At 31.1% G+C, this 24,228-nt stretch overlaps 1 protein-coding gene across 2 annotated transcripts in view; it reads left to right on the top strand.

The window, feature by feature from the left end:
* Window positions 1-24,228, top strand: part of LOC145254789 (folylpolyglutamate synthase, mitochondrial-like) — a 102,931-nt gene that overhangs the window by 51,830 nt on the left and 26,873 nt on the right. For both annotated transcript variants that reach the window (XM_080113576.1, XM_080113577.1), the window contains exons 3-6: window positions 9,764-9,882; window positions 16,264-16,378; window positions 20,130-20,375; window positions 21,264-21,341. In XM_080113576.1, the coding sequence (XP_079969702.1) occupies window positions 9,764-9,882; window positions 16,264-16,378; window positions 20,130-20,375; window positions 21,264-21,341 (558 nt within the window). The remainder of the gene's footprint in view (window positions 1-9,763; window positions 9,883-16,263; window positions 16,379-20,129; window positions 20,376-21,263; window positions 21,342-24,228) is intronic.

The following is a 24,228-nucleotide window of genomic DNA, read 5'->3' on the forward strand; positions in this document are numbered from 1 at the left end:
TTTTGAACATTTTTATCTCCAACCATCAATTGACTGCAAATAACGGTTCAATCCACATGGTAAATTACAGATTTCAAATCTCCAAGAATTGGCACTTAACCAACACTTGACAATCCATTGAATGATTTCGAAATAGTCAAACGGCTTCGTGACAAGTTGAAAGGTTGTTATTTCTTCAGTCCGCATGAAATCTTGTCATAAACATCATTTGCAAGACTTGTTGGACGCATTCTTAGAAATCAGCGTCCATTTTTCTTTCTAGTTCATTGTATCCTGACATTACTATACAGTGAGCTCTGGTCCAGGTTTAATCTTCCTCTGGAGTCACCAGATCTAAGCCTACCTTTAAGCCACCTATCATGCATCCATCGTATCATTCTATCATATAATTTCTCGCCATGCAATGCATGTCTTCAACACTTGCTGATTAGGTTTCACATCTATGGTATCATCACACTACTCATATGTCTAATGTTTGTTGACAGTATTGGATATTAAAATCCCAGGTGGCGTCAAGTCACCTAACGAAGATATTATTACTATTAGAGAGATATGTGTTTTGAATATAAAATATTCATTAGAGAAAAAATGTTATTGAAACAAAATAGTTTAATAGACGATTGGAATTTGAGAAAAATGGAATGTTAGCTGAATATATATACAGGAATTTTAACTTATGAAAATAAGATTTAGTTAAGAATAACAAAAGAATTGTTTATGTGACAAGTATCAGGTGACTGTTCTGTGCTACCATCTATTATATAAAAACAAAACTGTTTGTGTGTGGGCTATTTTTGTATGTCTGGCAAAACCTTTTTTCTGGGCAGGGGGGCGCTCGGGGGGGGGTACTACTAATTCTTACAACTTTTTATATACTCCCTAGATTATAATATCTCCAATTTATGAAACAAGGTCGTCTCTATCATTTATTTGACTTTTATGTTATAAAATTCATGCTATTCTGTCTTCTTGTGTGTTCGGCTTCTCTGTATAAAAGCGAAACAGAATCGAAGCAACTACTAGGGGGAAACCCTTCATATCAGACAATTGCTGGTCATTTGGACACTCCCCTATTTGTGGGGAGCTAGTTTTCCCAAACATCTTGGGAATCCCAAACATCTTGGAAACAAACAAATAAGGCAGAAAGCATTTGAAACCAGAATTTCATTTCTCTATCACGTGATGTTTGACCTCGTTAAACTTGTGCACCTGTATGAACTCATTCATTTTTTAATCGTTTAATTTCAACGATTCTCACTTCCTCTGCCTTCTTAGGGTCGCAGTAACATATCACGTTTTCTTTCACTTTCTTTTCCGCCTTCGCCTCAAGTCTTCGGGTTCGAGACTACCTGCCTACTAACACTTTTTTTTTCCACGTTCTCTTCCTCTTTTACTTTTTTTTTTCCTACACACACACACACACACACACACACCCGGGCAATGCCGAGCACCCCCACTAGTCTATAATATAAATCTCACCTGTCTGTTTAAATGTATCTATGTATGTCTGCCTAAAACTTTCGATAGAGGCGGTGGATTTTCACGAGATCACTATTGTTTTGAAGATCAACCCTTAGGACGACAAATATTGAAGAATGGCTAAAAACATTAATTCTTTCACTCCCAGCTGGGCACTTTTCTACAGGAAGGGGATTGCATTTTTTGCCGATATTTTCAATTAAGGCTAGTCAATCTTTTTGATTGACTAGCCTTAATTTAAACTTATGTCACTTCCGGTTTGACAATGAGTGTAACAGCAAAGATGTCACATTTTTTTTTTTTTTTTTTTTTTTTTTCCACATTCTTTTCCTCCTTTGCGGTACATGTTCGAGCCTGCCTACCTACTATCACTTTTTTTTTTTTTTTTTGCTCAACACACACCTCCAAACACCCGGGCACCCAGGCTAGTTGCATATAATCGTGAGTTTTGGAAGGAAGAATTGTTTGCATTTTCAGGAGAGCATTAAAACATAAGAGTTGCGACTCAAAAAAAAGGATGTAACTTTTTGCCCAAACTATAATTGATGAAAAATCCCAAGTTCTGCACCGGATTTTTAAATTAAGTTGTGAGTGATAAATTCACCAAACAAAAATGAAAATAAATATAAAGAAGAATTATTTTCCATTTTATCCTAAAACTAGCCTGGATGCTCAGCATTGCCCGGGTGTTTGAGGTATGTTCAGCAAAAAAAAAAATAATAAATAAAAACCTTTCCATAACTCTACCACTGACTCTAAGTCCGAGTGGCAAGTCCTTATCGTACAAACCATCTTAAAGCCACATGTAATCGTTTAAAAGAAAAAAAGACTCCACACCCCCAAAAAGACCCACAACACTTATTTTTCATAGCAAAATAAATTAACTGCTCTAAAACGCTAGAATGGCAAAGAAATGGCATATTATTTTACATTAAATGTATATGTGAAACTAACCCCCCCCCCCCACTCTAAAATAATTTTTTTCTGTAAAGTTTTCAGGATGATCACATTTAATTGCCCCTAGACCTACTACTAACTTGAAGTCCGAGTAACAAGCCTCCCTCTCCTTTTTCTACAAAGACCTTCTTAAAAACACACATAATTGTTAAAAATAAAACTCACAGGATTTTTCTATAGAAAAAAATATGGTTAACTGTATTAAAATATTAGAATGGTCTGAAAAATAGTAATTCATAAAAATAAAAAAACTGGAAACAAATAAAAATCTGGGTCAGCATTTTTTCCCAACAAAAGTTTTTCTTGTCATTACTTTCGGCATCACTTAAAAATTCTTTCGCTGGCCCCTGTCCATTTAAGCCTGGCACGCATTTCTCACCTTCGACTTTGACTCACTGTTGACTTTTGCTTCTGCCTCGAGCACGTGGCACATTTTTTCTCCTTTTTTTTTTTTTTTTCCTTTTTCTTTTCGCACACACTTCCTAATTTGCATATGCACATTTTTTGGCTGCTGCTGCTCTCTTCGCAAGCTAACCATCCTCTGCTGCTGATGATGATTATTTTACATGGGTTTATATGCACTATGTTAGATATATACTTACCTGTAGTAATAAACATTAATGTATAGTAATGCATAGTAATAAATAGGGCTATGACAACAGCATATTCTTTTTATTGTTTTTACTCTAGTATATATCCGACACAGACACAATTAATCAACCGGGAATCACATCACTCTATATAAAAGTATATAAGATATCAACAGATACACACTCGAGAGTCAAAATAATAAAATGAATATGCTGTTGTCATAGCTCTAGTGATAAATAGTAATGTCTAGTGATAAATAGTAATGTATAGTGATAAATAGTAATGTCTAGTGATAAATAGTAATGTATAGTGATAAATAGTAATGTCTAGTGATAAATAGTAATGTATAGTGATAAATAGTAATGTATAGTGATAAATAGTAATGTACAGTGATAAATAGTAATGTATAGTGATAAATAGTAATGTATAGTGATAAATAGTAATGTATAGTGATAAATAGTAATGTATAGTGATAAATAGTAATGTATAGTGATAAATAGTAATGTATAGTGATAAATAGTAATGTCTAGTGATAAATAGTAATGTCTAGTGATAAATAGTAATGTCTAGTGATAAATAGTAATGTCTAGTGATAAATAGTAATGTCTAGTGATAAATAGTAATGTCTAGTGATAAATAGTAATGTATAGTGATAAATAATAATGTCTAGTGATAAATAGTAATGTCTAGTGATAAATAGTAATGTCTAGTGATAAATAGTAATGTATAGTGATAAATAATAATGTCTAGTGATAAATAGTAATGTCTAGTGATAAATAGTAATGTCTAGTGATAAATAGTAATGTATAGTGATAAATAGTAATGTCTAGTGATAAATAGTAATGTATAGTGATAAATAGTAATGTATAGTGATAAATAGTAATGTCTAGTGATAAATAGTAATGTCTAGTGATAAATAGTAATGTCTAGTGATAAATAGTAATGTCTAGTGATAAATAGTAATGTCTAGTGATAAATAGTAATGTCTAGTGATAAATAGTAATGTATAGTGATAAATAATAATGTCTAGTGATAAATAGTAATGTCTAGTGATAAATAGTAATGTCTAGTGATAAATAGTAATGTATAGTGATAAATAATAATGTCTAGTGATAAATAGTAATGTCTAGTGATAAATAGTAATGTCTAGTGATAAATAGTAATGTCTAGTGATAAATAGTAATGTCTAGTGATAAATAGTAATGTATAGTGATAAATAGTAATGTATAGTGATAAATAATAATGTCTAGTGATAAATAGTAATGTCTAGTGATAAATAGTAATGTATAGTGATAAATAGTAATGTCTAGTGATAAATAGTAATGTATAGTGATAAATAGTAATGTATAGTGATAAATAGTAATGTCTAGTGATAAATAGTAATGTCTAGTGATAAATAGTAATGTCTAGTGATAAATAGTAATGTCTAGTGATAAATAGTAATGTATAGTGATAAATAGTAATGTATAGTGATAAATAATAATGTCTAGTGATAAATAGTAATGTCTAGTGATAAATAGTAATGTCTAGTGATAAATAGTAATGTATAGTGATAAATAATAATGTCTAGTGATAAATAGTAATGTCTAGTGATAAATAGTAATGTCTAGTGATAAATAGTAATGTCTAGTGATAAATAGTAATGTCTAGTGATAAATAGTAATGTCTAGTGATAAATAGTAATGTCTAGTGATAAATAATAATGTATAGTGATAAATAGTAATGTATAGTGATAAATAGTAATGTATAGTGATAAATAGTAATGTATAGTGATAAATAGTAATGTATAGTGATAAATAGTAATGTCTAGTGATAAATAGTAATGTATAGTGATAAATAATAATGTCTAGTGATAAATAATAATGTCTAGTGATAAATAATAATGTATAGTGATAAATAGTAATGTATAGTGATAAATAGTAATGTATAGTGATAAATAATAATGTATAGTGATAAATAGTAATGTATAGTGATAAATAGTAATGTCTAGTGACAAATAATAATGTATAGTGACAAATAATAATGTATAGAGATAAATAGTAATGTCTAGTGATAAATAGTAATGTCTAGTGATAAATAGTAATGTCTAGTGATAAATAGTAATGTCTAGTGATAAATAGTAATGTCTAGTGATAAATAGCAATGTCTAGTGATAAATAGTAATGTTTAATGATAAATAGTAATGTCTAGTGATAAATAGTAATGTCTAGTGATAAATAGTAATGTTTAGTGATAAATAATAATGTATAGAGATAAATAGATATGTCTAGTGATAAATAGTAATGTCTAGTGATAAATAGTAATGTCTAGTGATAAATAGTAATGTCTAGTTATAAATAGTAATGTCTAGTTATAAATAGTAATGTCTAGTTATAAATAGTAATGTATAGTGATAAATAATAATGTCTAGTGATAAATAGTAATGTCTAGTGATAAATAGTAATGTCTAGTGATAAATAGTAATGTATAGTGATAAATAGTAATGTATAGTGATAAATAATAATGTCTAGTGATAAATAGTAATGTCTAGTGATAAATAGTAATGTATAGTGATAAATAGTAATGTCTAGTGATAAATAGTAATGTATAGTGATAAATAGTAATGTCTAGTGATAAATAGTAATGTCTAGTGATAAATAGTAATGTCTAGTGATAAATAGTAATGTCTAGTGATAAATAGTAATGTATAGTGATAAATAGTAATGTATAGTGATAAATAATAATTTCTAGTGATAAATAGTAATGTCTAGTGATAAATAGTAATGTCTAGTGATAAATAGTAATGTATAGTGATAAATAATAATGTCTAGTGATAAATAGTAATGTCTAGTGATAAATAGTAATGTCTAGTGATAAATAGTAATGTCTAGTGATAAATAGTAATGTCTAGTGATAAATAGTAATGTCTAGTGATAAATAGTAATGTCTAGTGATAAATAATAATGTATAGTGATAAATAGTAATGTATAGTGATAAATAGTAATGTATAGTGATAAATAGTAATGTATAGTGATAAATAGTAATGTATAGTGATAAATAGTAATGTATAGTGATAAATAGTAATGTCTAGTGATAAATAGTAATGTATAGTGATAAATAATAATGTCTAGTGATAAATAATAATGTCTAGTGATAAATAATAATGTATAGTGATAAATAGTAATGTATAGTGATAAATAGTAATGTATAGTGATAAATAATAATGTATAGTGATAAATAGTAATGTATAGTGATAAATAGTAATGTCTAGTGACAAATAATAATGTATAGTGACAAATAATAATGTATAGAGATAAATAGTAATGTCTAGTGATAAATAGTAATGTCTAGTGATAAATAGTAATGTCTAGTGATAAATAGTAATGTCTAGTGATAAATAGTAATGTCTAGTGATAAATAGTAATGTCTAGTGATAAATAGTAATGTTTAATGATAAATAGTAATGTCTAGTGATAAATAGTAATGTCTAGTGATAAATAGTAATGTCTAGTGATAAATAGTAATGTTTAGTGATAAATAATAATGTATAGAGATAAATAGATATGTCTAGTGATAAATAGTAATGTCTAGTTATAAATAGTAATGTCTAGTTATAAATAGTAATGTCTAGTTATAAATAGTAATGTATAGTGATAAATAATAATGTCTAGTGATAAATAGTAATGTCTAGTGATAAATAGTAATGTATAGTGATAAATAATAATGTATAGTGATAAATAGTAATGTATAGTGATAAATAGTAATGTCTAGTGATAAATAGTAATGTCTAGTGATAAATAGTAATGTCTAGTGATAAATAATAATGTCTAGGGATAAATAGTAATGTATAGTGATAAATAATAATGTATAGTGGTAAATAATAATGTATAGTGATAAATAGTAATGTATAGTGATAAATAGTAATGTATAGTGATAAATAGTAATGTATAGTGATAAATAGTAATGTCTAGTGATAAATAGTATAGTGATAAATAGTAATGTATAGTGATAAATAGTAATGTTTAGTGATAAATAGTAATGTCTAGTGATAAATAGTAATGTCTAGTGATAAATAGTAATGTCTAGTGATAAATAGTAATGTCTAGTGATAAATAGTAATGTCTAGTGATAAATAGTAATGTCTAGTGATAAATAGTAATGTCTAGTGATAAATAGTAATGTCTTGTGATAAATAATAATGTCTAGTGATAAATAGTAATGTCTAGTGATAAATAGTAATGTCTAGTGATAAATAGTAATGTCTAGTGATAAATAGTAATGTATAGTGATAAATAATAATGTCTAGTAATAAATAGTAATGTATAGTGATAAATAATAATGTATAGTGATAAATAGTAATGTATAGTGATAAATAGTAATGTATAGTGATAAATAGTAATGTATAGTGATAAATAGTAATGTATAGTGATAAATAATAATGTCTAGTGATAAATAATAATGTATAGTGATAGTAATGTATAATGATAAATAGTAATGTCTAGTGATAAATAGTAATGTCTAGTGATAAATAGTAATGTCTAGTGATAAATAGTAATGTCTAGTGATAAATAGTAATGTCTAGTGATAAATAGTAATGTCTAGTGATAAATAGTAATGTCTAGTGATAAATAGTAATATCTAGTGATAAATAGTAATGTCTAGTGATAAATAATAATGTCTAGTGATAAATAGTAATGTTTAGTGATAAATAGTAATGTCTAGTGATAAATAGTAATGTCTAGTGATAAATAATAATGTCTAGTGATAAATAATAATGTCTAGTGATAAATAGTAATGTCTAGTGATAAATAGTAATGTATAGTGATAAATAGTAATGTCTAGTGATAAATAGTAATGTCTAGTGATAAATAATAATGTCTAGTGATAAATAGTAATGTCTAGTGATAAATAGTAATGTCTAGTGATAAATAATAATGTCTAGTGATAAATAATAATGTCTAGTGATAAATAATAATGTCTAGTGATAAATAGTAATGTCTAGTGATAAATAGTAATGTCTAGTGATAAATAGTAATGTCTAGTGATAAATAGTAATGTCTAGTGATAAATAGTAATGTCTAGTGATAAATAGTAATATCTAGTGATAAATAGTAATGTTTAGTGATAAATAGTAATGTCTAGTGATAAATAGTAATGTCTAGTGATAAATAGTAATGTCTAGTGATAAATAGTAATGTCTAGTGATAAATAGTAATGTCTAGTGATAAATAATAATGTCTAGTGATAAATAATAATGTCTAGTGATAAATAGTAATGTCTAGTGATAAATAGTAATATCTAATGATAAATAGTAATGTCTAGTGATAAATAGTAATGTCTAGTGATAAATAGTAATGTCTAGTGATAAATAGTAATGTCTAGTGATAAATAGTAATGTCTAGTGATAAATAGTAATGTCTAGTGATAAATAATAATGTCTAGTGATAAATAGTAATGTTTAGTGATAAATAGTAATGTTTAGTGATAAATAGTAATGTCTAGTGATAAATAGTAATGTCTAGTGATAAATAGTAATGTCTAGTGATAAATAGTAATGTCTAGTGATAAATAGTAATGTCTAGTGATAAATAGTAATGTCTAGTGATAAATAGTAATATCTAGTGATAAATAATATAAATATACATCTAAAAACAAAAATAGGTTTAAAGCTCCTATAATAAAATATTTGGTAAAATTCAGTTGTAAATTACATTCTTCTGGCGCTTGAAGGTTCAATCTTCAGTGTGGGAGATTAAAATATACTATTAGGAATTGTACCTGGTCATGGTTGATGGAACGATAGAATGCTACTCCCAAAGATTAAATAAGTGGTTCCATTCGAAATTCTGCACAGATTCCTGAGTTTGACAAAATACACTTGAAGGTCAGAGGTTACAATGACCAAAACATTGTGCAAATAACAATCAAGATGAGAACAGTTGTTTGAATAATCCAAATAATACGAATATTGTTCTATTTTGTCCTCGAATGTCCAAGATGCACCTGAAGAAGGTCGGAGGTTACATCAACCGAAACGTGAAAATAACATGGGAGATGAGAATAGTTGTCCAAATAATACAAATTAATCCTCATCTCAGAAATAAACATAATAAAAAATAGACATAATAAAGATGTTTCATTATATTTTAAGCACAGTGATAATGATAGCATTTTTTTATTAAATGTAATTAGCATTCAACTATTCTATTCTTTGATTACTAGAGGGACCTGTGGAAATTCCACAGGGGGCTTATTCATATGTAATATATTGATATCGGCATTCTGTAGATGTTCAGTGTAAATGGAGATGTGCTGATATTATTGTAGATTTTTTGTTAAAATTGTAAAAGTATTTATCTAAGCTAGCAGAGACGCCAGGCATAGCCCGGTCGTAAAATACACTTAAATATGATATTTTAATTCTTGCAGATGTCGTATATATTATTATAGAGTTAATGTTCTATTGATTTTTATATTTTATAAAGTTGCAGTTTCAAAAATTTAGAAAAATATCCATGTGATGTGGGTGCATCAGATTAAATCAAAACTTATGAAAAAATATATAACTTAAGTGCCATCAGCTAAAATTGAAACCAAAAGTTATGAAGAATTCTTGGTAAAATTATTTATTACAAGAAATGGAAGTCGATTACAATTAAACGACAGTCGCTTGGATGTAAGCGTGACACACAAAATAAATAACACGCACGCTATCCTATAATCCTATAGATTATCCATTTTTAATTTTTATTTCTAGATGGAAGATCTTGACCAACTCTCTGTCATTCACGTGGCTGGTACGAAAGGCAAAGGTTCTACATGTGCCTACACGGAAAGTATATTGAGGGAGTGTGGTTATAAGACTGGTTTCTTCAGGTAAGCGACATTTTATCTGTTTTTGAAAGGACATTAGAATGAAACAGATTTTTATTTTTTGCATTAAAACAATTTCAAATTTAATAAGAATACCAACAAAATCATGAATTTACTGGAACAGACACGATGTTGAGTCTTCTAGGAACTTTTTTTTCTTTTTGCAGAATTATATTGTCATGCATTTTTTTCTACCTAAGCAAAGAATTTTTGATTTTTCTGAAGAGTATATGCACAAAAAGAAACTATTGACATGAAAACTGTTTGTTTCTACATAACAAAACGGATCTGTAAAAAATGTACCGAAATTGAAATATGCTGGAGGAGCTGTTTTTGCATGGAAAATGAATATTTGAATTTTGGAATGTAACTATACTGTTATTCTTTTGTGTGTGTGTGTATGTATATATATATATATATATATATATTACAAATTAGTGTTGGGACAATTAATTGGAATCGGGAATCGGTAAAATCAGAACTTTTGAGCGTATCGGAATCGGAAAAATTTGTACCTAATTTCTGATTCCAAAATCGATTCTTTTTATATTTTTTAAACTTAATTTTCCATTGATGATAAATCTTTATTGTTTTGAAACTATTAGTAAAACTAAACTCGATAGATCATAATAACATCGAAATAAGATGTATTTTTTTTAAATAAACAAAACAAAACTTGAAATTCGCTAGGTAACATCTAGAAGAATGCAGTTTATTTCCAAGGTATCGAAATAATTGTTTTAAATTAAAGAAATATTTTGTCAAGAAAAATACTATCAAGCATTAGTGCTAATTAAATAAAGATAGAATATAAAAAGTTTTCTTTTTTCATCATTAATTTATTTATTTTATGGGTTTATACTTTTGTCTGGTTGAGTTTTGTCTGCTCCCTCACTCAGCATTGACAAATATAACAAGGAATGGACAAATCGTTGAGAAAAGGCTTAGCTTTGAATTGAGTTTGAAATGAATTTGTGAATTTTCATACTTCCATGTGAAAAACTTTTAGTACCAAATTTTCTTTGATTTTACCTATATCATTTATTTATGCTTAGTAATTCCTATGGCGCCAGATGCCGGCTAAAGCCTGATCAAATATTCAAGTATTTTTTCGCATCTACTTGCCAAATATCTAGATGCCTCTTCTCAGAGTTCACAGGTAAGATTTCAAACAAATGGGCAAGTTTTATTTTCTTGGAGCCGCTTTCTGTTAAAAATATACATGAATATCTCATAATAAATTTATCAAAGTTTTGGATAAAATACATAAAGGGAAAACATTTGCATAAAATTAAAAAAAGAAATTATATCTACATTTAAAGTACCGCCCCCCCCCCGCCCCAATGATAATCTACATTTTGAGGCAATATTTGTGAATCCACTAAAAACACAATTATTTTAGAATTTAGGATGGAGAGTTAGTAGTGCATGTAAATTTAGGGCAATTATTGAATAAATATCGATTGAAAATCGCTTGTTGATCAAGAGTTTTTTTTTTAAAGCGGCTACCCCTCCCCCAAAATTATATTTAAAAAAATATCTTAAAATGTTAAGGGTTCTTTAAAACTTAATAAAATCGATTTTTATAAGTTATGAACACGTTTCGTTCTACTGTTCTCATTTGAGTGTTCCTAGTTACTTGCTTCCCCTAGAGGGTAAATTTAGACACAAGGTCGTTTTTTAATGTGGGGAATATCCAGCTCCAAAAAGGGGCACTCTGGGTCAGAACAAAAATTAAAATTGCCTCAGTCTAGAAGGATTTCTGCTTCATTAAACGAGGAGAGAATAGGTGAAGTGTAGCATCCGAACAGATACTACACTTTGTTAACGTTTCGATTGATGTAACCTCCGACTGAAATTCTGTGCAGATTCTCGAGTTCAACAAAAAAATTCCCAAGTTCGAGACCACAAAACAGAACAATTAGTATATTAAAAATTTTTTTTTTTTTTTTAATTGGGGTGAGGGATGGAGGTTTGGGGACCCTCTTTTTAAAACAATATCTCCTGCAAGAACTGTTCTGAAATTTATTTTCAATCGATATTTATGTAATAATTGTCCTTTTTTCCTAGCTGGCTAAAATGGCCCTTTTTCTGTTGCTCTTTCTTCCGTTGCCTTTTTTCTGTAGCCCAATTTTCCTAAATTCATAAATTTAACGTAAAATGATCACCTGTTTCCGGGCTGTTCTAATTGTTTTAAAACAGTTAACTAAATTTTTTACCACTGACCCCCAAGTCCAATTGGCAAAATCATAAAACCACAAGTAATCGCTTCATTTTTCATATTAACCCATGGACTTATAGTTAGTAGTAGGAAGAGGTCTTGTTTTTTATGACTTTAGACAATGACATAGTTTATACTACAGTTTGACCAGGAACATAAACATGGCCAAAATTAAAAACAAACAAAATCTGTTACGTGTTTTTAAAATACTGTCTGCTTCGAAAGAGGTGATCATTTTACGTTTAATTTATATGCGAAACTGTTTTTTCAGATTGTTTACATGCAATAGCCTAAAAATGGAGAATCAAATTTTTCTCTTCGTAACAAAAAGTTATAATAGCGATTGGTGAAAAATGAAAACGGAAGAAAAAAACATCGATAATTTCGTAAGAATAAAGTATTTACGTGTACCGTTTTACATATAACTGTTAAAAATTGAATAAAAAAATTACCTATGCACTCACTGTTAAACACTCATAATTATAAAATAATAAACATAAAACGATTTACTTAGGAATTTAAAGTGCAGGATCAGTTTCACATAAATTTAACATAAAATAAGTGTCTTTTTCTGAAATATTTTAGTGTGTTAGGGCAGTTAACCAAAAACAAAATATTTTTTTTCTATTAGAGATAAATTACGTGCGTTTATTTGAATGGGATGTCTACCTTTTTAAGCAATTATGCATGGTTTTAAAATGTTTTTTATTACATTTTCACCCTAAAGAAGGCACATTGCCACTTTGGTGTAGGGGCTACTATCAGGGGCAACAACTACTGGGGCACTATGTTGGGATTTGGGCAGCAAGATATCGGTTCACATTACACTTGAACTTCTGCATGTCAGTACAGTTAGGGAAGCAGGGACCTGGAATGGAATTCCAGAGTCTAGCGATTCTGGGGAAGAAACTACTGAAGTAGAAAGATCTTTTACATCTAGGGATCTCTACTGTGTGGGAGTGGGATTTAGCTGCCTGTCGGGTTTGTCGAGGGTGTCTACGTTGTGGGGACACAAGTGTCTGCAGTTCGTCAGAGCATTCACCATTAAAATACTTGTAGAACAGGCAGAGGGATGCAATGTTTCGTCGATGGGACAGAGGCTGAAGCTTAGATGCCAGTTCAGGGCCTATCAGATTGGCAACTCTCTTTTGAACCTTGTCTAGGAGCAAGAGACTAGTAGCAGATGCACCAGCCCAAATGTGACAACAATACTCCATACATGGGCGAATGGTGGCCTTATAGAGGTACAGGATACTTTCAGGTGTCAGTAGTTTTCTAGCACGGTAGAGAGAGCCTACCTTTTTCGCAGCGGCCCTGGCAATGTTTTCAATATAATTGTTCCAACTCATGTTTCCTGTGAACGTTAGGCCAAGTAGTTTGAAAGATGTACTCTCAGACAGGGAGTCACTGGCCATTGCTATTGGTGGCAGAGAAGGTTTCTTGTAATTATTGAAGGAAACCAGTTTAGACTTGGTAGCATTGAATGTGACCATCCATTTATGTCCCCATTCCACTACATCAAACTTAAGTTAGTGGAGAAATAATTTAGTTGACATCCAAAAAGAATTAGAATAGTTCAGAAATGATGATTATTTTATGTTAAATTTATACTTGAAACTGACCTTCCACTACAATGCTAAAATGATTGCTTTTCTTTCCATCAAGTTTTTTAAGGGTTTCACATGTTATCACTTGTAGAAGTAACGTTTCATTTTGGAATGGGGATTTAGCTGAGTGTTAATCTACAATTATTATTATTATTATATTATTTTTTGCATCTTGTTTTCGTTTTTTTTTTGTTTTTTTTTTTTACAGCTAATCAAATCAATTTAATAACCTACCAATTTTTTATAATTAAAATAAAATTTTCACTTCATTCATAGAGAGAAGGCACTGAATAGTTAAAAAATCCCATGCCCTCTCCATGTTGAAAATGGTTTTCTAAATAGTATATGATTATTTAGAAATTCGTTCGTAACAATGGGGGGGGGCGTTGTTCTTACATCGTTTTCTCATTTTACCTTTCAATCCTTGACTATTTTCAACTGTTTATGAAAACTTTCAAGGTGCATGTAGCATGTTGTACACTAACGATGAACTGATATAATCTGGCTTCGTTTTAAGATCAAAATAAATCTTTTGTTGTCTTGTAATTTTTAATCAATTACAATTTGAGGAAAAATAGACACAAAAATTATCAGGGCTTATGTAATAATTTTAAAATTTACAAATAACAATAAGTCTCTAATTAAATATTTATAAACTTTCAAAGAATTGGAACCAGGAATCTAGAATGGAATCCGTAATTGTATTGGAATCGGGGGGAAGGGGGGATTTTGGAATCGTCCCATCACTAACATATACATATATATATATATATATATATATATATATATATATATAATAGAGAATTGGTTCTGTAATAATAAATTTGAAATCTACGTGAATTAAAATATATTGAGCGTATTTTACGATCGGCAAGGTCAGGTGCATCCAAGCTAGTTATTGAAAATTCACAAAAATACCATTTAAAAAAAAAAGAAAAATGGACTACCATGCAACAACTGCTTCACTTGGTCTTTGCCTGAATTCAGTGCTTGATTCCAACACTGTTTGCAGCGTCAATCATGTAGTCTTTGTCATTGGTGTAACAAAAGAATCTTCCTTCAGAACAATATCGCAACTCAAGTTTAAAACAAATAACAATGTTTTTTTGTTTTTTTTTTTTAGAGACGTTACAATAATACTTGATTTCTCTGCAGAATTGCAAATCTTATTATAAATTTTCCTACTGTCGGTCTGTCTGTGTGTGACACGGTTTATCTCAGCCTACAGACAACTCACCCAGGCAAGTTAGGTACCGAAATGAAGCTTATGACCCATGTGATATTTATATTCATGTTTGGTGTATGGAAATGCAAAAAAATAACGATTTACTAAACAAAGACCCAAGTTTGGCCAGCTGGGCAAACTTGGGTTCGTGTTTAAAAAAAAATTGTAGTGATGACCAAAATGACTCGTCTCAGAAATGCCCACAGGTCTGCACGTTTTGTAAAGTCCAGTTATCAAAAGACATTTAGGGACCTCAACAGTGAACAGGTGTGATTTTGTTGCTAAATAGGTTTATCAGGGATATGTACATCGAGAGGGGGGGCACAACACACGTAAAGGGTCAAAATTGAAAGCAATTGGCACTTGGCAGGCATAAATCGACTTAAAGTGCTCTTCTATGCATGCACAAATATACATTTATAAGGTAAACAATTTTTTTTAACTTATATGTATATGGACATGTCTCAAAGGGTAATGCTGGAAAGCTATATAGTTTGGTTTTGAGTCCAGCTGATGGGACCCAAGTCATATTGTTTTCTTGTCAAATCATTACTATATATTGGGTACAATAAAGAATTGACTCTATAATAATAAATATGAAATCTGCATAAATGAAAACATTCTATTTAAACGTATTTTATGACCAGACAATGTTGGGTGGCTTGCTAGTTATATGCATTATCAATTAATATTATATGTTAGATTTTTTTGCTCATTAAAAATTGACAAAATTTATAGCCTGTTAATTTAGAATGAGTGCTTTATGCCAAATTGATGGTTGAATATAGTTATACTTGTGCTCAATTTTGTATTAAATACTAATTATTCTTAATCTTTCTTAGAAGTGCACACCTGTGTAACTCTCTTTTGTTTGCCTGTTTTTTAGTTAACTACAACTTGGTTGTCTTCAAGTCCAAAATAAACAAATTCTTGATGAATCGCCCCTTTTAGTAATCCAATCTACCAAATTTCCATTAATAACAACTACGATATTATCCAATTGATAACTGTGCAGTCAATAACCCTTATCCTCGAGTGGCCTCAGGGCTTTTATAAGTGGTGACTCCTATGTAAAAAAAAAACCCAAAAAAACCCAACTATGCATCGAATGGATACCATAATACTTAGTTTGCTGCATCTTATTAGAAGAAAGGTCCATACAAAATTTTGGTCGGATCAACTCGGTAGTTTCTGAGAAAAAGTGAAATACAGACAAAGAGAAATATAATATTCTGTGTATAAAGTAATTGTATGTTGTTTAGATGAACAAGCTCCAAATTTTAGTTTCATGATTTTAGGCACATGAAATAAGTGTAAGCTTTATCTTTCAGTTCGCCTCACCTGATGGATATCACAGAGAGAATACGGATCAATGGATCACCAATCTCCAAAGATAAATTCACCAAATATTTTTGGTATGTGTATAACCAGTTACAAGCTACAAAGGTATGTGGACACTTTTTTAGAAGATGGGCAGAGAGGCTTTATATTTCGTTTGTTTGGAAACATGTAGTTGGGACTGATATGCTAAATGACTTGTTTTCTGCTTCTGTTATGTGAAGCACCACACGCTTGTGAGCTATATCTACTGTGGAGATGGCTTTCTCAAAACAAGCAAAGCTGGCACAAACCCAGGAACACTTGATTGTAAAAAAAAAAAATGTTAAAGTGGTCTTGTCTGTGAGGAACGGTCTCTACCAAACTTCTGTCAATTTTTGATCTACAGACTTGAAACTTAATATACAGGGTATTTGGACTTGTGAAAAAATACTATTTATTCTTTAGCCAGTAAAAGTATCTGCTAAGGAGTTAAAACTGAAAAAAAAATTGTAACTTGGCAGGCATAAGTAGACTTAAAATGCTATTCTGCGCATGTGCAAATATACATATATAGGTTAAACAACATTTTTTTTTTTTTTTAACTTTTTATATACGTATAGATGTGGTTCAGAGGGTAACTAATAAGGCTGGAGAGCTATATGTTTCAGTTTCGATTCTAGCTAATGACTCAAGTAATTTTTTTTTTTTTTTACTTTTGAAAACCCTACTATATATTAGGTACAAAATAATAATCAATAGAATTGGAATTCATCATTGAGATGAGTATCATTTATTAATTTCTTTTATTGCGGACTATTATCATCTTAACATTTCGGCCAACTATATATTGGGCATAATATAATACTAGAGTATTGGCTCTATAATAATAAATACAAAATCTACATGAATTAAAAATATCATATTTAAGTGTATTTTACGCCCAGGCAATGCCAGACAGCTTGCTAGTTTCTTAAAAAGAAGAGAAAAGTTAGAGAAAAAATAGATAGGTTACTGTATGCATATATGTGAGGGGGTGGGGAACACAGAGAGATGGCTTGTCTTGTAACACCGAGTTACATTGTGGTATGCCCCTCCTCCAACATGGACACTGCATTTTGCACACCTTTGCTTGAAGAGGAAGAAATAAGACTACAGCTATAGGCCAGACAGATGGAGAATGGCCCTCTATTTCTGTTGACAGGGGAATCTCCCCTTCTGAGGCCCTCTTTCCCGGTTTGGAAGCATCATGGTTCCAGTGAAAAACACCCAACTGCCTAAGAACAGCAATGAGGCAATCAAAAGTTGCTATGACCAGATGGGGTTACAAAACTGACCCAACCATCTGTGAATATGGAGACGAAGACCATGCAATGCAACATTGTCTTGTCTGCCAGTGCAGCTTGAAAGATATTGCAGAGTACAACAAAAACGCAAAGGACTGCGTAAAAAAGTGTGAAACTTTCGTATGATCACGTTTCAAAGACTTGCACAACAGAATCCATTATGCAGGAAGACTGAATTATTTGCTGTCCTTCAAAAGCGATAACATAACTATTTGTTCATAATCTCTATCGACTACATCTTACATGTGCTAGTTGACAAACGAGAAAGAGAATTGGTTGACATTGTTACCTGCAAGAAACAGGAGGGGGGGGTATCTTGCTGAGACTGACGCTAATTATGCTGATGGCTTTGCAAATATTGTTGATATAATCCAACAAGCAGTAGCGTTATTTTTTTTTTTTTTCATGTATCAAGTTTTAATTTTAAAAAAGATTCTTGTCAACGTTCGTATGAAATTCTTATTTCGACCTGTTCAATTTGGAACCAAGAACTCGACTGCCCTGCCCTCTCAACTTTAGGATTTTATATCGCAGAGTACAACAATGTCTTTTTTTGGGGGCCAATTCGATGAATATCAAATTATTATTATCAGGTTATGCTGATGCCCTTGCAAATATTGTTGATACAGTAGATTCCATGAACAAAGCTTCTTTCTTAGAAGTGCACGCCTGTGGAATGTCTTCCGTTTTCCTGCTTTCCAGCCGACTACAATCTGATTTTCTTCAAGTCCAACGTAAACAAGTTCTTGATGAGCCATTCCACTTAAGTTAACAAATTTACCGAATTTCCATTACTAACGATTACTATATTGTCCAATTGACTGCTGTACACTCTTAACCCTTATCCTCGAGTGGTCTCTGGGCCTTGATAAGTGGTAATTCCTATGTAACAAAAAAACAAAAAAAAAACAGTCCAACAAACAGAAGCATTATTTCTTGTTCATGCATTAAATCTATCGCAAACATCGATGATCATAGCTCAGCAGTCCTCATCTTGCATTTTGACCATTTCATTATGATGTTCCTTGCAGTATAGTACTTATAGTAGGTTGCTATAAGGGCGATGCTCATACAGTGGGTAGTCTTGTACCTCAATAAGTATCATTTGCCTAACACAACAAAGTGTTGACCAATTCTGGAAGAAACTATTAGACTGTTCAACAGTTCATCCATTACCTGCCTGCCATAACTTCACGTACTCGTCTAAGAACAGGAATGGGGCAATTAGAAGTTGCTATGACCAGATAAAGCTACAAAACTGACCTAACCATCTGAGAACGTAACGAAGAGGTCTATATAACGCAACACTGCCTTGTCTGACCTGTACTGCGCAACCGATGCAGTTTGAAAGATTTTGCAGAATACAACAATAATGCAAAGAACTGCGTAAAATGTTAATTTTTTGTGTGACTGCGTGCTTCTGTTGTGTTTGTACGAATGATATTATTTGTTGCTGACTATGAGAATTAGCAAGAACACTTCATATGAGCATGAAACTATTTATTAATAATAAAAAAAAAATAACTTTACAAGAACTACATTGTAAATAAATGTGAGTCCGCCATCTTGCTCCGTTCTGTCTGCGGGGGGGGGGGGGGACAAACTGTAAAGACATACAAAGGAGGAGTATGAGGTATCATCAGGAAAGTTGAAACTCGGATGATTTTGTCAACTGTTGTAGGGTCACCTCTGACTCTTAGGTGTTACTTAAACATTTCCATTCAAACAATGGCTTTCATAAGGGTTAGTCGTACAGAAAAGGTTAGTAAGGTTATATGGATGTGTATGTTCCCACAACAATTATGTAACACGTTGAACCAATTTTCCTTTTGCTGAAATGCGACCCGATGATTACCATCGTTGTCGTGCTATGATAAAGCAAGAAGAATTCTTGATGTAACTCGGTTGAGCTCTGTGTGTGTGTGTGTCAGTGTCTGTGATATCATTTTATAACATAGAAAAAGGAACCCCCAAATGTTGTCCATCACCAGCTGTCTGGTCATGTCAGTCCCCAGTAATTTTCTTTTTGATCCGATCTAATCCCATCTGGCTTCAACTCCAAAATCTCTATTGAATCTCTCTCAAGGGGCCTCCGAGTCACCAACTGTCGTCCACTGTCTCCTACTCAAGACTGACTGTAAGCTATCATCAACTGTCTCAAAACTCACTTCCACTCTTAAACTGTCTGTAAATTAACTCTAAATATATATTGACCTTTATGTCCGATCTTTTGTCCCAGTCACCACCGTTCTTTAATTAACAATCTTAGTTAAAATGACTTTTCTGTGTCTCTTGGTGGACCAGTCCCCCCCCTCACCCCCATTGTCTTTCTACTAACCTTACTTATTTTATTTATACTTTTGATATGCTAATTATTTACTTCCTCTTTTTTATTATAGTTTTTCCTCTCTTTTTTTTTTAATCAATTCCTAACACTTTAAGGCGGGAGGGGGGGTGTCCATTGTGTTATGTAACTGTTTGAACCAATTCTACATTTTGCTGAGATTGTTTCCTTATTTTTCTTATTTTCAAAGGATAACTGCAAAGGCAAGGAAATGCCATCTTACTTCCAATTTCTAACGACGATGGCTTTCTACGTCTTTTTGAAAGAGAATGTTGATGTCACCATTCTTGAAGTGGGCATTGGAGGACAGTACGATTGTACGAACATCGTTCGTTTTCCTGTCGTCTGTGGAATTACATCCCTTGGTTTAGATCATCAGAATATTTTAGGATCAACGCTAGATTCCATCGCATGGCAGAAGGCGGGCATTTTCAAGGTAAGCCACATCTTTTTTTTTTTTTTTTTTGTGTGTGTGTGTGTTTACTTTGTCAGAGAAAGAAACAACAAACTTGTTTGTGACTAGAATAATACACAAATGAAAATGGGAGATAATTGACAGTATACATTTAAAAATATCTTATGAAACTTATGCATAAATGTTTTAATTGTTCAGAAACTTAATGATTTGTCAAACACTTGAATGGTTTTACTTGTTGAAAAATTGTATTTATTAAGGTTTAATTGTTGAAAAATTGTATTTATTAAGGTTTAATTGTTGAAAAATTGAATCTATTAAGGTTTAATTGTTGAAAAATTGAATCTATTAAGGTTTAATTGTTGAAAAATTGAATCTATTAAGGTTTAATTGTTGAAAAATTGAATCTATTAAGGTTTAATTGTTGAAAAATTGAATCTATTAAGGTTTAATTGTTGAAAAATTGAATCTATTAAGGTTTAATTGTTGAAAAATTGAATCTATTAAGGTTTAATTGTTGAAAAATTGAATCTATTAAGGTTTAATTGTTGAAAAATTGAATCTATTAAGGTTTAATTGTTGAAAAATTGAATCTATTATGGTTTAATTGTTGAAAAATTGAATTTAATATGGTTTACCCTCACTGAGTCAGGAGAGTACTGGGAGGGAGGAAAAGAAATAAGTTGCTAACTAGGAATTATGAGCACGTAAGCAAAATTCAGGTAACCAAACACCCCATGGGACTAATGCAAGGTTAATGAGATTTTTTTTTTCGCTGCCTATCTACCGGATCAAGCTGTTACAGATCAGAAATGTTTGAATAACATTTTAGAATTATCAGTTTTTCATCAGTTATTTTCACACACTTTTTTATTTTCATATGTATATTTTTTTAATTTTTCGTTTCAGTCTAAAATCCCAGCATTAACTCTACCTCAACCACCTAAAGCCATGTCAGTTCTCATGGAAAGAGCACAAGAAATTGGAGTAGGTCGCTTTTTCATTTTATTATAAAATAAAATTTTATTGTTTATTCTTATTTCTTTAGAGTAACTATTATACTTACCAGGTGCCTTAAAGTTTCCAGACATTTTTTGTACAGGCATTTAAAACTATCATAGACTCTTGAAAATTCAATATGTTATTGCTTGCTATACATCTTATGAGATGACTAAATTTTATGATTTCAGGTTCAAATGAACAGCTACAGCAGGAATTGGAATACAGCTTACTAAAGCCTGATTGTCACAGCTGGTGAATTTCAAAAAGGCAACCTAGACGTGAGGACACTTTCGAAGAATGATATGCAATAAAATTCTATTTTAAACTTTAAAAAATGCCACAGAAACATATGGAATGTTTCAGGCTGTTTTTGGATGATCTTGCATGAATTGAGCATCAGTTTGAGTGGCATAAAAAATTCAACGAAGACAGGAAATCTGTGAGGGATGATAAGAGGTGTGGAAAGAGTAAGGAAGTCAGAACACCAAAGTTGATTGGCCAAATAAAGAATTTCATGGATAAAGACCGTTGTGTGTCTATAAAGACAATAAGTGTACAGTTTGATGTCAGTTTGGGAACTGTACACAATTATTCATGAGGAACTAAAAATGCAGAAGATTTGCAAAGTTTGTCCCAAGGATGCTCAGAAAAGATCAGAAAGAAAGACGTTGTTGTGACAGCAGGGAGATGGTCAGGCTGATCAATTCAAATGTCGCAGTTCTTGGTGGTCTGGTGACCTGCAATGAAAGCTGGATCTACTCCTCTGACCCAGAGACCAAGAGATAGTTCCCAGTGGAAACATGCTGGCTCTCCCAGACCCAAGAAAGCCAGACAAGCAAATCCACCTAGAAACATCCTTTTTTTTTTTTTTTTTACAGCTTAGGCATAATCTACATTTGTCCAGATTTTGTATATATTATTATAGAGTTGTGATTTCAAAAGTAAAAGAAAAAAAGTATTTAGGTGTCATCAAAACCGAAACCGTCGCATTCAAAGCTGGTAACATTACCACTGTACCAACGTGACACGTATATGAACCGATTAAAAGTAAACTAAAATGAATGTACAAAATGTGTAAGGATTTCTTCATTTTTGACGCTTTAAAAACAATTTAACATTAAAGAACGGCTGGTAAAAAAAATCCAATCATTCCAGGCCCCTAGTACCACTCTGTGATTTTTAGTTTTGGAGAAGATAGTTTGAAAATGTGGAGACAGACAGACAGGTATATAGCCTTTTATATATTAGATATATGTCTGTGACAAAAGAAAATATTTTACACCAAAAGTCACATAAATTGATAAACTAGTTTTATTTTTTTATATAGAAAATCATTTTAAAGTAAATTGGAGTTTTCCTCCTTTTTTTTTTTTTTTTTTTTTTTTTTTTTCTAAAATCTTGATTTGGAGTTATCTCTTTTGTTTCTTCAGCCTGTTTTCAAGATTGCATCAAAAAATCATCTTGTAATCTATAAATATAAAAGCGAAAATGTATGTATGTATGTATGTATGCTTTTTTCCGATAAGCGCTCTATCGGCTCACAACTTCTTAAAACTTTTTATATCACATATAAATCATAATATCTACGAGTTAACAACGGAGGTCGCCTGTCTATTTAATTTGCTTGACTTTCAAAAAATAAATATTCAACATTTTTCGCTCGCCGCATGTCGATTAGGCTTTTTCGTATAATAAAAGCGACACTAATTCTGGCGGTATTTTTCCGGTCGCGATTGCCAGAAAATGTCTGAAAGCAATCAGATTTGATCAATATGGAAATATTTTCCTTATATCAGACAATTGCTATTTAATTTGGACAATCCCCTTTTTATGGGAAGCTGGTCCCCCCCCCTCAACATCTTGGGAAAATAAAAATAAAAAAAAGTGTTCCTGCAGTAAATAAAATACTACCCCGCAACCAAAGTTGACCTCATTGTCATTAAAATGTGCACCTGCCAATTTTAAATAATTAAATAAATTCAAACATGTTTCTGTTAGTATTTTATGTTGGCCCAATGGTTAACGTCGCACCTTTTTTTTTCACACTTTAATTTCCAACGTTGCCTCAAGGGTTCGGGTTCGATCCTCGTACTTACCTACCAAAACTTTTTTTTTATTTTACCCCCCCCCCATGAGTTTTGATTTACCACAAACACCTCCAAACAACCGGGCAATGCCGGGTACCCCCCGCTAGTTTAGCCATAAAAGCTTTTGTGAGATTTTGGAAAGTCATTCCGCGCTTCTTCATTATAATAGCGAAATTCGAAAATCAAAATACTTAATTTCAAGTGAAACCAATAGTATCAACTATATTGTCATGTCACAGTAATGAAAATATCCAAATATTACGAAAAAACGATAAGGTAAAAAAATTAATTATTAATGAAAATTGTTTTCAAAGACAATTAGCAAAAAATGAGTTCTGCAAAAAAAAAAATATATATATATATATATATTAGAGAAGTCAAAAAGGGGTGTAATTAATTATTTTCTGAAAACTGAAAATTTTAGGCCAATTTAGCAAACCTCAATTTTCACTAATTGTTTTCGAAAACTGTTTCAATTAATTTTCTACCTTATCGTTTTTCAAAATTTTTGGATATGTTCATTACTGTGACATTACAATTAAGTAGATACCATTGCGTTTACTTGAAATGCAATATTTCGAATTTCGCTATTATAACAAAGAAGCGCAAGCCATTCTTAATATAGGGAGGGCGGGATCATTAGAAAAACTCAAATTCACTTACAAATAATTTTCTTTATAAAAATAAATCTACTTGATTAATTTATGAGTTTTGGTGTACGACCTTTCCGTTATTGGTAGGTACATCATACAGATTTTTCTTTATTTTTTTTCAACAGAAATTTC

The sequence above is a fragment of the Euprymna scolopes genome, chromosome 30, assembly GCF_053919585.1.
Source record: "Euprymna scolopes isolate OS-2025 chromosome 30, ASM5391958v1, whole genome shotgun sequence".
In the NCBI taxonomy this organism is placed as follows: domain Eukaryota; kingdom Metazoa; phylum Mollusca; class Cephalopoda; order Sepiida; family Sepiolidae; genus Euprymna; species Euprymna scolopes.